The sequence below is a fragment of the Callospermophilus lateralis genome, chromosome X (genome assembly GCF_048772815.1).
Source record: "Callospermophilus lateralis isolate mCalLat2 chromosome X, mCalLat2.hap1, whole genome shotgun sequence".
Lineage (NCBI taxonomy): Eukaryota > Metazoa > Chordata > Mammalia > Rodentia > Sciuridae > Callospermophilus > Callospermophilus lateralis.
Window position 1 is genome coordinate 89,981,414 of NC_135325.1, and position 14,856 is coordinate 89,996,269.

A 14,856-nucleotide genomic window follows, 5' to 3' on the forward strand; every position below is an offset into this window, starting at 1 on the left:
ATGCCCATAAATCATACTTTTCTGGGCACTACCCTGACTCACTTTTAGCATTCTTACTATAGTTACTGGAATTCTGTCATTTTCTTTATTTCTTTCTTTTGCTGTTGCAATTTTGGGCTCCGAATTCTATCTTCTTCCCATATTGGAGTGGGAGCAATCTTATTAATAAATTGATTAAATCAATATTACTTCATAGTCCCTGATTTCTACTAGGCACTGAAGAGAAAACTTCTTCATGAGTTTTGAGGTGAGCAAGCTGATCATGAACCAAATTACCAGATGCTGGGGCTGAAACTAGGCACTGGGGCCTCAAATAATTTAGCATGCATCCTCTTTTCTCCTTTCTCCTCTCACTGTACAAGGGTTTTGTGGAGTTTTGCCTACTGACACAGATGTTTCATCAGCCTTGGAATATAGAAAAAAGTAAAAGGTGCAGCTGTAGTCTAAGGCAGTACTTTTTAGACATTAAAGTGCATGTAAATTACCTGGGAATCATGTTAACATGCAGATATTTTGATGTCTAACAAGCTCCCAGGTGATCCCCATATTACTGGTTTGGGAGACCAGTTTTATGGACAAGGGCTTAGAAGATGGCCTTGTGCTGGAGAGTCCAGTGTCATTTAATTATACCTGGAGACTACTGACAGAGCTGCTTTTACCATGATGTGTGTGTATTTCCAGGTTTTTCTCCTGACTGTGGAAGTAGTATCTTAATAGAATGCAGACCCTGAACAAGTTCTAGGATTATATGGAGTGGCCGTGATAAAGCATTAGAATCCATGTACCTCTTGGTAATGGGAAGAGAGCTTTGAATATTCTGATCAATACTTGCCCTGCTTAGCTTTCCTGACTGATACTTGGCTTTCCCCTCTAAACTAACTGACAGCCACTTCTCTGTCCTTGAAGACATTAGGTTAGCAGAGGCAACCCCTGGGCACACTGATAATCTTGTGGCGGACCATACAGTATTGAGTGACCAGGGCCTGGTACAGAAGGAATCACGTTTCTCAGACTTCCAACAATGCAGAGGCAAGGTACCCTAGTTCAGAGGTAGTTTGACTACCTGTTCGAGTATATTTTTTTAGACAGGATCAGAAGACAGTCTAGCCATTGCTCATCTGTTCCCTTTAACTCACCTAGAACCCAAGGTAATATCATCCATTCCACAACAGTTGGAGGAGGCCCCTGTACATGGAGGTCTGTCCGAACAATGTGCTGAGAAGCCAGGAGAAGCATGAAGAGGAAGGTCAAATAGGACGCTGTGTGGCAGATGAACTTGATAAAGGGTTTCTTGATGAACAACCCAAGGTTGCTCCTAGGTGAGATCAGATAGGCTATAGACAGCATGGGAAACAGGAACCCAATGGTCATGCAGGTCAGGAGCTTGACTACCCAGTGTTTCCGCCGCCATCCAGGGAAACCATCATACCACAGGGTGGCAAGCAACTGTTGGCAGTTGGGCTGAGCAACAAACTGGGAAAAGAGGAAAACAAGTTAGGCATTTGGGACATCCAGGAGGAAGTCTACATTCTTAGTACCTCTCTGATTTAGAGTCACCTCCCACCAGTGCTCCCAGAGAAGTTTGTTCTCCAGGTTCTAACCCCAGAGATAGTTCTACAGGTCAGGCTATGAGGCTAGATTTTTCCTTAGAATTAATTATATTTTTCACATATTAAAACAAAATCACTAGCCAGGTGCAGTGGTGCACAACTGTAATCCCAGCCATTCAGGAGGCGAAGGCAAGAGGATCCAAGTTCAAAGTCAGACTCAGCAACTTAGCAAGAGCCCCATTTCAAAAAAAAAAAAAAAAAAAAGACTGTTTTGTTTGTGCTTTTGAATGCTTCCTTCCCATTATGTTAGAGCCATAGTTCCCCAAAACTGGCTCTGCATCAGAATCATCCAGGGAGCATTAAAAATCCAGATTGCCAGGTCCTATCACAGAATGACTAAATGTGACTCCCTGGGGTGGTGTGGGATAGAGCCAGGGCAGCAGTTTTACAAATTCTCCTGAGGATCTTCATACCTTTTAGCAGACAATCACGAGGATATTTCATTTCAAATTGATTCATCTCTACTCATCCTCCTCGCCTACATGAAGTCTCATCAAATGTGCATTCCGTTGGGGCAAACACAAACTGGCAGAGAATAAGCCCATGCCTGTAGCTATGTTTTGAAATGAAAACGAGTTCCCTTTTTGATTTTGTCTTTTTTCCCCATTTTGTTTGGGCATCTCTTGCCTGGCTGCGATGAATCAGATTGCTACTTTGCCATCTATTTTATCACCCTTTCTAGTGTAGACATGCATCAGAGGAAAAAATATTTGGGGGCCAACGTTACAATATTGTATACTAACCCAGTTCTCATTTTACTTAAAGGCAATCTATAAAGTGTTAGTGATTAATAATTAAGGACTCATCAGCACTGCAAGTCACCCTCTGGCTGCTACTTTCTGATATGTGACTCAATAGGCAGCTCAACTATCAACCATGATTTTATACTGCCTGTATTTGATTATTCCAGCTTCTCATGGGATAGGTTAAACACCTAACTTACTTACTGCAGTAAGATGTGGCCACATAACTAACTTCTTGCTGATAGAGTCTGAACAGAAATGATGTATGATCCTTCTAGATTTGGCCCATAGAAGTCTCCTATGTGTGCTCCTCCATGTTTCCCTCCCTTTTGGCTGACTGGGATGTAGTAATCCAGAGTGATCTGGGGGCTTTTGTTAGCGGAATTACCACGTGGAAGAGAACTAATCTGCTAAGCAAGAATGTCTGTCTTGTCCATTACACATCTAAGAAGATTCTATTGTATTTCAGCCATTATATATGTTTGGGGTCTAAAGCCATTGACTATTATGAAACTACCAAAAATAAGCTCTAAAATGGTGGTTCCATTCCAAGTTTTCTGAGGAATCTCCATATTGCTTTCCATAGTGGTTGCACCAATTTGAAGTCTCATTGGCAATGTATGAATATACCTTTTCCCCCACATCCTCACCAACATTTATTGTTGCTTGTATTCTTGATAATTGCCATTCTGATTGGAGTGAGATGAAATCTCAGTGTAGTTTTATGGCATTTACTGGTAAATAGATGGAGTGGGGAATATCATGCAAAGCGAAAAAAGCCAATCCCAAAGAACCAAAGGCTTAATGTTTTCTCTGATACATGGATGATAATTTAAAATGGGAGGGATTGAAGAAGAATAGAGGTACTTTGGATTAGATAGAGAAGAGTGAATGGAGGGGAGGGTGTGTGGGGGTAGGAAGGATAATAAAATGAATCAGACATTATTACCCTATGTGCATATATGATTACACGACCAGTGTAATTCTATATCATGTACAACCAGAAGAATGAGAGGTTATATTCCATTTATGTATGATGTATCAAAATGCATTCTACTATCATGTATAACTAATTATAACAAATAAAAAAAGAAAAATAAAGTTCTAAAATGTTTTCATCCTGTGATCTCATTTTCTCCAAGTATGTTTGTGATCTGCATTATGTACTCTCATCCCCATTTCACACAGTCACACATAAAAAGACAAAAATCCTGAAGCCCCTTTCTATTCTTCTTACCATTATAGACTATGCCCTAGGTTGGAATGGAGAACTTCAAGAAAATAAATAAAAGTTGAAGGGTCAAGCCAGATCCTGAACACAATGGAAAAACCACTGGGAGCTTTTGGTCTAGTGAGGGAGACAGATGTATAATTCCCCAGGTATCACTTCATCCAGGATGCCTCCTTTGTGTTCCCATTATGTTTTGTTCATATATCTTTCCATCTTGGCGTGGCTGCAGCTTGAACTGCAAGGCTGTGATTGGCAGGAGATGAAGCTGGAGAGGTAGGAAGGGGTTACACAGATCAAAACGATCTAGTCTTGGGTCACTATAAATAGAATAAACTCATTTTAAGAGCAATGAGGAGCCATAAGCAGTGTGTGTGTGTGTGTGTGTGTGTGTGTGTGTGTGTGTGTGTTTGTGTAGAGAAATATGATAGGGTGGTTAAAATTCAGATTCTAGGGCTGGAGTGTAGCTCAGTGGAAGAGTGCTTTACTCACATGTATGAGGCCCTGGGTTCAATTCCTAGCAGAATACACAGAAACAAAGACTTTAGATTCTGTAGATTTTATGGGTTCAATTCCTGACTCTGTTGCTAACTAGCTGTGTAACTTTGAACAACATTAAGTCTTTTAGTCTATGAACATGGAGCATCTTTCCATTTATTTGGTTGTCTTTAGTTTCTTCCAACAATGTTTTGTAGCTCTTAAGTGTACAAGTCTTAAAGGTCTTTTGTTAAATTTATTGTTTAGGTTTTTTTTTTTACTATTTTCAATGCTGTTGTATTATAGACTATTGTAAATGGAGTTTTTAAAATTCAATTTTGGATTGTTTATTGCTGGAGTACAAAAACTGGCAAGAGATAACATTACAACAAATTTAATTATAGATCTAATTGGTTTTTTATCCACAATTCATGAATTAGGGCAGCCTCTGTTCTATAAATGGAGATAAAAGCTCTCACCAGACAGTAGAAGAACAGTTGGTTTCATAAGATGGGGACAAAGAAACAAAACAATAAGAAAAAAAGTTGATTGGTTAACATCTGATTACTTCAACTTATTATTGTCTTGTAAGGGTTAAAATAGAGAGAAATTCCTTATTACTTTGACTCAAGTAGACTAGAATCTCTTGTTTCAGGAACACTTGGTCTATTTTGGCTTCTGTATGCTTCCTTCAAGTCTTGGTTTGATGATGTGGTATTCGCCATGAATGATTGTTTTGTTTTGGTCTCGTCTGTTGGGGTCTTGTTCAGAAGCTTAGTTCAAAACAATGTCCCCTCCATAATTATTGTTAGTAAACTAAAATTAATTGAGTATATTGATCTTGTATCTTGCATTCTTACTGATCTCATCTACCACTTTTAATAGTTTCTTTTTGGTGTCAATTCCTTAGGGTTTTTTCTATGTAAGGAAATGTCATCAGTAAATACACAGTTTCAATTCTTACTTTCCAAAGTAGATGCCTGTTCTATTTTTTCCTTATGTAATTCAGCTTTAGAGGATTTCCAGTACAATGGTGAATAGAAGTGGTGAGACTCAGTAGCCTTGTATTATTCCTGGTCTTAAGAGAAAGTCTTTCAGTAGTTCTCTACTAAGTATAATGTTAGCTATAGGTTTTTCATAGATGGCCTTGATCAGGTTGAGGAAGTTCTTTTCCAATCATAGTGTATTATCATAATCATAATGCATTATATTGATTGACTTTATTATACTAAATCACCCTCACATTCTTGGGATATATTCCATTTGATTATGGTGTATAATCTTTTTAATATGTTGCTGAATTTCAGTTGCTTTTTGTTTAGCTTATTGTTTGCCCTAAGTATATATTCTAATCCTAACCCTAACCCTTGATGTTAAACCACTGCTGCTTATTTTTTCCAACAAAGTACTCAGGAAAGGGCCTTGATGCTGAGTCAGATCACATAAAGACAAGTCCTTTGAATACGACTTTTCTAGGGAGTTGCCTGACAGTGCACATAAGGACAATTCTGGGGATAGGTCTATTTGGGGTAATCTAAACCTACTCTGCACCCTCTACTGGGTGCCAGGCTATTGCTTTTCACAGATACTGTGAACCTAAGGCTTTTGGTTTTCTTTTCTTTCTTTTTTTTTAAAAAATATTTTTTTAGTTGTTAATGGATTATTTATTTATTTATTTATGGTGTTGAGGATGGAACCCAGGGCCTCACACATGCCAGGTAAGTGCTCTATCACTAAGCCACAATTCCAGTCCTAGCTTTGGTTTTCAATGTTACTGTGGAACTGGATAAAGGAAGATGGGAATAGGGCAAGTTTAAATACCACAAAACTTGTTCATACTGAAATTCAGCTGTTTTTCTTGAATAAAAGCTTCTTTGGATTGAACCACTGTATTGAATCCAGAGGTGCTTGTTAGGTCGGTGGTGGCGACTTGGTGGCCACTTAGTGGCAACTTAGAACAAAGCAGCCCGTGCCAGAAAAGAACATCAATCAGCTGCCGGCGGAAACACCTGTCACTCAGCCAGATCTCCTGACTAACGCCTGTCAATCAGCAGGACCCCCCTGGCCAATCCTGGAGTTCAGCCAACTCCCCTGACCAACTTCAAGGGGGCACGGGACCCTAGAGACACCTTTTCCTGTCCCAAGCCCTTCCCTTCCTGCTGTAAGCTCCATAAAAGTCCAGTCCGGTCGAGCTTCCACGTGGTTTCTCCTCAGACCCTTCCCCTGTCCCCTCTGTGGGTCTGATCCAGTTCCGCCCGGGAGTGATATCTCAATAAAGCCTCCCCCACCTGATCTGACAGTGCTTTCCCACTGAACCACATCCCAGCCCTTTTTATTTTTCATTTTGTGACAGGGCCTTGCTAAATTGCTGAGGCTGGCTTTGAATTTGAGCCTCAGCTTCCTGAGTCACTGGGATTACCAGCGTGCACCACATGTCTGGCTATTGTAAGCTTTCGGTTAATTTCCAGAGTTGTGAAAAAACTGAATTTAAAATTTTTTCCAATGTCTTATATTGCTATTTTGGAAGAGTGGATGTTCAGAAGTCTTTCTTCCACCAATGTGGAAGTGCTTCCCCTCATGCTTTTTTTTTTTTTTTAATTTTGAGTCAGAATCTAAATTGCTTAGAGCCTTGCTGTGTTGCTGATCCTCCTACCTTAGCCTCACTTGCAATCCTTCTGACTCAACCTCCCAAGTAACTGGGATTACAGGTGTGTACCACCACACCTGGCCCCTTATGACTTTTTAACTTCATGGGAAATGATCTTGTATTTCGGGGGGTGGGGGGTAATGAAAATGATGGAGTCCTTACCTAATCCCTCCTTAGGGACAACAAAACAAAAGTAAAATAAAGTTTGAGGAGTACAGGAGCATCTTAACAGTTAGAAGACTGCATGTTGCTCAAGAATGTGGAACAATTTTATTCCTCATCATATTTTTAACATTTTTCACAATGCCTGGCACAAGGTTGATGCTGAATAAATACTTTTTTGAATAAGTGATTGAATAAGTAGATTTGTGCCTGATGAACCATCCATGGGACACTCTTTCCAAGGTTCTTCTTTCTTTAGTATATGAAGGAGGCAAAGTCTGGTTGATAAGCCAAGTCTCCTGAAAACTGCAACCAGGAACTACTCTTAACATTGGTAGGTTAACTATTATATATTGAGCTCTGAAAATGTGCATGACACTTTACTAGATTTTCACATGAATCATCTCACAAAGACCCTGAAGGCAGATAGTGGTATTACATCCATTTTACAGAGAATGGGACTGAAGCCAAGGTCACATTTCTTGGTGAGTGGTAGAGTCTGGCTGACATTGTAGACCAAGCTCTCAAACAATGCACTCTCCAATAATCCATTGAAGGTGTGAACTTAGCAATGCAAGAAGATGAATTTTCTAATATCTTGCCCATTTGACCTTACCATGCCCACATCTCCTATTGCTTTAGGTAAGGCACTGAAGTTATACTCATGTTTGTGGGAAATTATAATACATGAAAATATTAAGTACCTTTAACAGTTTAAATTGGCTATATAATATTAGCCAGTTAAGAGACTTGCCTATTGGCAAAGGCCAGAAATGATGAAACCTACCCTAGATAGGGCTCCTGAGTAGCAGTTAGGAAAGATATGGAGGGTTAGCTAAGAGCATAGAAGAGCCAATAAAGATCTTAATCTCCTGGTTTACCAGGACAGGTGTGTATGGGACCCACCTTTTCAATCTTTCCAAATATTTTCTGCACAGATATGTTGGAGTTTTCACTGTAGTTGTCCCCCTTTACCCACAGATAATGCTTCATTTCTCCAATACTCCCAAGAAAGAGGTAAAATCTGTTATATTTTTTTCCATACTTTACAAAATATTTGGAAAAGCCTTTCCACCTTTGACATAAAACTGGGATGGCGGGTGGTTGCTGTTGTTGTTTTTGGTACCAGGGACTGAACCCAAGGTGTTTAACCTCTGAGCCACATTCCCATCCTTTTTTACATTTTAATTTAGAGGCAGGGTCTCATTAAATTGTGTATAGCCTAGCTAAATTGCTAAATTGAAGCTGGCTTTGAACTCTTTGTATTCCTGCCTCCCACTCTCTAGCTGCTGAGACTACAGATGTGTGCCCCCAGGCCCAGCTAAAGCTGTGTTTTGAAAGAAGGGACTCAAAGGCTCTTTGCCCCCCCCCCTTTTTTTTTAGAGAGAGAGAGAGAATTTTTAATTATTTTTTTTTTCAGTTTTTCGGCGGGCACAACATCTTTGTTTGTATGTGCTGCTGAGGATCGAACCCGGGCCGCACACATGCCAGGCGAGCGTGCTACCGCTTGAGCCACATCCCTAGCCCCTCTTTGCCCTTTTGTAGGAATATCTTGATAGAAATTCTACTGGAAAGAGCCTATTTCTCTCCTAGAAAACTAGCAAATAAATAGCTTGGATTTCACCTTAACAGTTTTGACTTCACTCACATAGCGAGAATCATCTCCCTAGCCCCTCACCAGTCTCTCAAATGGGACTTTTGTTCCTATAACTGTCTAATCAGGCTTTAATGATTGATTCACATAATGTCCCCAAACCAGAACAAAATTTGACTTGCTCACTGCAAGGACTGCAGAGAGATCTTTCAACAAGCCTTTCACAGTACCTGCTCTGAGCCCAGTTTTGAGTGACACTTGGGAGATAGTCACTACTAGATAGGCCCACAGTGATTCTGGCCTGCTGGAGTTCTTGGGGAGACAAGCCTAACTCATATGAAACAAGTAACAGGACGATAGTGTTTGTGTTCAGATGCTCGCTTAAGTGGACAGATGGCAAATATGTCAGGTTCCCAGATGGTTGACTCTCACAGATCAGTTAAAGCCACTCCCCTCCAAATTGAGAGATTATTTTGCCAAGTAAGGGTATGAAAATATCCGTGTCTCTTCCATCTCCTTTGACCATTTTATGATATAAAAGATGGAATAAAAGGACACTCATTCAATCTGGATCCATTTAACTTCAGGAAAAGCTCACCACTTTGTCATGAGGCACTGCACTCTGGGGAATTTAGGGTATTCAGAAATGAGAAAAATCAGAAAGCATCAGAGTTCTAAGAAAAGGCTGCAGAAAATCATGAAATTAGAGAGCATCACTTCCTTCTGGAAGCCTTCCCTGATTGCACAAGCCAGAGCTGACCTCTTCTTCCTCCTTGAACCCAGACAACTTTGCTTCTTCCTTGTGGTACCTTTCAGAGTCTGCTTTGTGTTACACTTACTTCTCTCTAGAACCTTCTTATTAGATGGTATGCTAATAAGATACCATCTAAGGAGGAGAAGCACTTTTGCATGCATCAGTTCATTCATCAAAAGGATTTTTAAGCATTTAATGTGTTTGACAAAGTGAGAAAGTACCCTTTTTTCCCTCTCTGCTAAAATCAAGGTATGAATGTCCAACTACTCAGTGGATGTTTCCTCTGGCCACTCAAGCACATAACCCACAGAGAACTCATTCCCCTAAGGTTCTCTAAGACAAGGCTTCTCTTTTCACCTGAGTTCTGTGGGTCCTCAAGGCATTTTTTTTAGTAGTAATCATGCTAGCCACAGACAAAATGTATGTAGAACTTACTGTGTTTGGGGTGCTAATACTATTTCCTTTTTTTTTTTTTTTTTTTGGTACCAGGGATTGAACCCAGGGGTGCTTAACCACTGAGCCACATCCTCAGCCCATATATATTGTTTAGAAAGAGGGTCTCACAGAGTTGCTTAGGGCTTTGCTAAATTGCTGAGGCTGGCTTTCAACTCTCAATCCTCCTGCGTCAGCCTCCTGAGCTTCTGGGATTACAGACATGTGCCACCATGTCCTGCTGTTGGAAAGTCTTTAAATATTTTTTCTGACTTTTATTAGGCATCTTTATTCCCCTCCCCATTCTACTTGAAATACACTTCATGAGTTCAATCCCAAGCCCCCAAAACTATACTCATATCTCTGCAGAAACTTACAGTGATGACACATTCAATCTTCTATCTGAAGAGCATGGGATACTTTAGATTAGAAAGCAACTTGTGCATACAGACTGTCCCTGATTTATGATGGCACCAATACAATATGCACTCATGAACTTCAAATTTAAAATTTGGATCTCTCCTTGACCTAGACATATGCTGCCTGATCCTCTATGGCAATGCTGGGCAGCAGCAATTAGTCATAGCTCCTAGCCAGTTATGCAGTCACCAAGGGAAACAATTGGTACTCTAGAGTGCACTCTGTTAATAAGCTATGATGTTTAGTTGGTTGGGTGTAGTCAATGTATATTCAATTTATCATGGGTTTATGGGAATATAACCCCATTGTAAGTGAAGACACATCTGTATTAATAAACCTAGGAGGTTGGTACTGTTACTCAGCCATTTTACAGATAAGAAAATGGAGGCTCAAAGAGGATAAATAGTAATAATAATAACAGCAATTAATAGTTAAATGTCTACTGTGCACTAAGCTCTAAAGTAAGTGCTCATATAAAATATATTCCATGCTTGTAAAATTATGTCAAAATGGATTATGCTGTCATGTAAAATTAAAAAGAACCAATTAAAAAAATACAAGTTCTTATATGGTATAGTATTGTCAAAAAAATAAAAAGCTAGGGAGAAACTTCCCTTGTTATTGACTGGGTTTCCACCCAGGAGAAAATGAGGGGAAGTCTTTTCATAGGAGCAAAGGATTTGGGGGTCAGAGTGGGCTCTTGAGAAGTAAGCCAAGTTATGGGGGAGAGTAAAAAGTCAACAGTATTCAGCTCCAGCAATTCTGTGAAGAACAGGCATAGTCAGAGGAGAGAAAACTTTTTAACTTCCTCCTTAGTCCACCCTAACTCCTTCCCCAAACCTATAAGCAAGAAAAAAAAAATAGATCAGGATTGGGCAAGTTACTTCCACACTGAATCACCTAACTGGTTATTTCCCGATGATTTTCAAATTGTTGGGTGTGTATATAAGGTGCAATCCGTGAAACTGGACGAAAGGTTACCTTGACACTTGTTTAACATTCAGAAGTTTCTAAAGTAGTGCAGTTATCCCTTTGCATCCTCAGATTCAGTCAAGCAGGGAACAATTTTTTAATTGTATCTGAACTGAATATGTTTAGACTTCTTTTCAATTCATTCCCTAAACAATACAGTGTAACAACTATTTATAGCCAGAGGGTAGCACTGGCCTGTAATCCCAGCAGTTTGGGAGTCTGAGGCAGGAGGGTTGCAAGTTTGCAGATAGGGCTGGGTTGGGGGTTTGGGGTTGGGGTTGGGGATGGGGGTTGGCAGTGGGTGTTGGGCGGGAGCTGGGGATATTGTTCAGTGGTAGAGCACTCTTGGTTTAAGCACTCCTGGGTTCAATTCCTAGCACTAAGATAAAACAAAACAAATCAACCAACCAAACCCACAACAATAACAAACAAAAAAACAGCAACCCGAAACTACCAGAACTATCTACATAGCATTTACATTGTTTTGGTATTATAAGCATTCTAGGGTTGACTCAAAGAACAAAGTATATAGGATAAGAAGAAAAATACTAGGCTATTTTATTCAGGGACTGGAGTATCCAGAGCATCCTGGAACCAATTCCCCACTGCAACAGGGCTATTATTCTCTGAAGGGCTTGCCAGAGTTACCTTTGGCTGTTTGTGAAAACGGCTGACTGCAAGCAGGGGTGTTTACAGCTATAAGCCCTTCTTTCTTTAGTCCATTTTGAGAACTAGAAGAACTAAAAGGTGAAGATGAGTCCTCCTCCACCTTGGAAAGAAGGTTAGGACTAGGAAGAAACAGCATTTATCAGCTATGTGAAGATTGAAAGTAAGAACCTTTCTTGGGTATTTTTTATTGCTCTTTAAAGAACCACCTCTGATTCCTTCAGTGAATGGCTACAAGTTGAAATGAGCTCAACTTTCATTGCATCATATGTCAGCTTTTCAAAAGAGAGGCTGGTTGTGAACAAGGGTGTATTTAAAAATCCAGGTCAGCAGGGCTGGGGTTGTGGCTCAGTGGTAGAATGCTCCTCTAGTGCCCATGAGGCACTGTGTTCAATCCTTAGCAACACATAAAAATAAATAAATAAAAATAAATGCATTGGGGCTGGGGTTATAGCTCAGTAGTAGAGTGTGCACCTAGCATGTGTGGGGCCCTGGGTTTGATCACCACATAAAAATAAATAGAATAAAGTTATTGTGTCCAACTACAAATATATATATATATATATATATATATATATATATATATATATATATATATATATATGCATTGTGTCCACCTACAACTAAATACACACACACACACACACACACACACACACACACACACACACACAAACCCAGGTCAGCAGAAATGACCTGAGATATAGTTTTGTATGCTATTTAGTTCCCAATCAAGTTTGGGCTCTGAAGTGGAGAAAAATGCTCAAAAAAGTAATCAGTGGCAATGCAAATTTCCAACTGTCCCAGCACTTTTCTTCTCTTGCCATTACAGTGAGCTTGCTGAACTATACTTTCATTAAACAGTACAGCTTTATTTTCCTCCACTGCGGCAGACATTTAAAACAAAGAAATGGTTTGGCAAAGTGTTTAGGCCCAGATTATGATTGGAAGTAGCCCTTTTATTTTACATGAATGCTCTGCCTAATCCAATTTGATATTTTCCCGATCAAATCAGTAATCCATGGTGAATTTTGAGAGAGAGAAAGAGAGAGAGAGAGAGAGAGAGAGAGAGAGAGAGAGAGAGAGAGAGAGAGAGAGAAAGAGAGGGGTGTGTGCAGAGATATGCATAGTTCCTCAGAGTATACTGATACATTTTGCAATAAACTGGTGCTGTTGTTGCAATTAGCTTGCAGACTTGGTTCCTGAGCTGGATTGTTAATATCAATGGTAGCACAGGTGCAGTTTCACAAAATAAGGCAACTGGAAGCCATACCTCTCATTTCCGGTTAGATCTAGGCCTCACTAATTTGAACTAAATAGAGAAAAGTGAGGTTAGATGCTGAAAACACTTTTAGAACAAATATTTTTTAAAAAGCATGTTTTTTTTTCTTCATTTGCAAGCATACATGGTTAGAACTAGCTCAATGGGTTTTCCTGGCAGATGTTCTAATTGTCCCCTGTTGTTTGTGGTGGACTCTGGAAAGGAGCTAGAGAAGCTGAATTAAGTAGAACACAGTGGCTTACTCTAGACATGAGATGGCAGCAGAGGGTGGAGGAGCTTACTTCCTACTCCAAAAGGGGAGTTTAGAAGGAAAGGGACACCTGCGAGTGATGTAGCTCAGAAAAGCAGTTGAAGAGGAGTGCCTGGAAACTCACTAAAGCCAAGTAAGGAGTCAAACTGGGTGCGATCCAGTAACTCCTACCGGTTTAAGTCAGGAAACTGGAAAGGAAATGCCTTGGAGAATAAACATAACAAAGTGACAGCAGTAAACCATTAATCTAGCAAATGATAATGAACAGAGCTGAGAGAAATCTGCTGAGTGCCAAAGTTACAGCCAATTCCTATGGCATCTCTTTAAAATGTAGTTGCTCTTTCAGAGTTGGGTTTCCATTTATTACCAAGCCCAGTGCTGGGGTAATGCTACAGGACCAAAGGCCCACTATCCCTATTTCATTTCTATCTATCTATCTATCTATCTATCTATCTATCTATCTAATCTATCTATTTATTTATAGTACTAGAGATTGATTGGGCTGGGGATGTGGCTCAAGCAGTAGCGCGCTCGCCTGGTGTGCGTGCGGCCCGGGTTTGATCCTCAGCACCACGTACAAACAAAGACGTTGTGTCTGCCGAGAACTAAAAAATAAATATTAAAAAAATTCTCTCTCTCTCTCCCCCCCCCACTCTCTCTCTCTCCCACTCTCTCAAAAAAAAAAAAAAAGAGATTGAACTCACAGACGCTTATATCCCCAGCCCTTTTTATTTTTTATTTTAAGATAAAGTCTCACTAAATTGTCCAGGCTGGCTATGGACTTGCAATCCTCCTGCTTCAGCCTCCTGAGTCTCTGGGATTATAGGTGTGCACCACTGTAAACACCCCCAAAATCCCTATTTCAAAACCCTGGGGGCCAGATATATTTTGGAATGCTAAATTTGTCAGCTTTTAGAAGAGTAATATGTTGGTAACATTCCTAGTGGGGTTTGAGGCAGTAGTCATAATTAGGGTTGCCAAGTTTAGTAAATAAAAATATAGGATGTCCAGTTAAATTTGAATTTCAGATAAAAAATAATGTCTCTTACAGTTTTGGGATGTACTAAACATTATTCTTTGTTTATCTGAAATTCACATGTAACTGAGTGTCCTTTATTTTATCTGGCAACCCTACTAAAATCAAACATTAATTCTACCAGCAACGAAGCCTATGAATGCTTAGAATTAGTGGGATAAACATAAATTGTACATGTGTCCTGTAACATATGTTGTTGTTTCCTGACTTATAATGGTTTGATTTATGGATTTTTGACTTTATGATAAGGTTAAAGGACATTTGGTACAAAGCATACTTCAGATTTTGAATTTCAGTATTTCCTGAACTCTTTATATGCAGTCTGATACTCTTGTGATGTGGTCAGTGGAAGCAAGTTGCAACTCCCAGTCAGCCTCAGAATCACAAGGGGAGGAACTGGATACTCTACAGTCTACTGTGTTGTTAAACTGCAATGTTTTCTAGGTTATGTGTATTTCAAAGCATTTGGGGGGTAGAGGGCTATCAGGGATTGAACTCTGGGGCACTTGGCCACTGAGCCACATCCCCAGCCCTATTTTTTTTTTGTATTTTATTTAGAGATAGGGTCTCGCTGAGTTGCTTA

General features: G+C 39.9%; 1 protein-coding gene across 1 annotated transcript in view; it reads right to left on the reverse strand.

Annotated features, from left to right (window-relative positions):
- Positions 1-14,856, reverse strand: part of Trpc5 (transient receptor potential cation channel subfamily C member 5) — a 140,039-nt gene that overhangs the window by 49,453 nt on the left and 75,730 nt on the right. Inside the window, exon 3 of the mRNA XM_077107057.1 lies at positions 1,137-1,473. Coding sequence (XP_076963172.1) covers positions 1,137-1,473 — 337 coding nt within the window. The remainder of the gene's footprint in view (positions 1-1,136; positions 1,474-14,856) is intronic.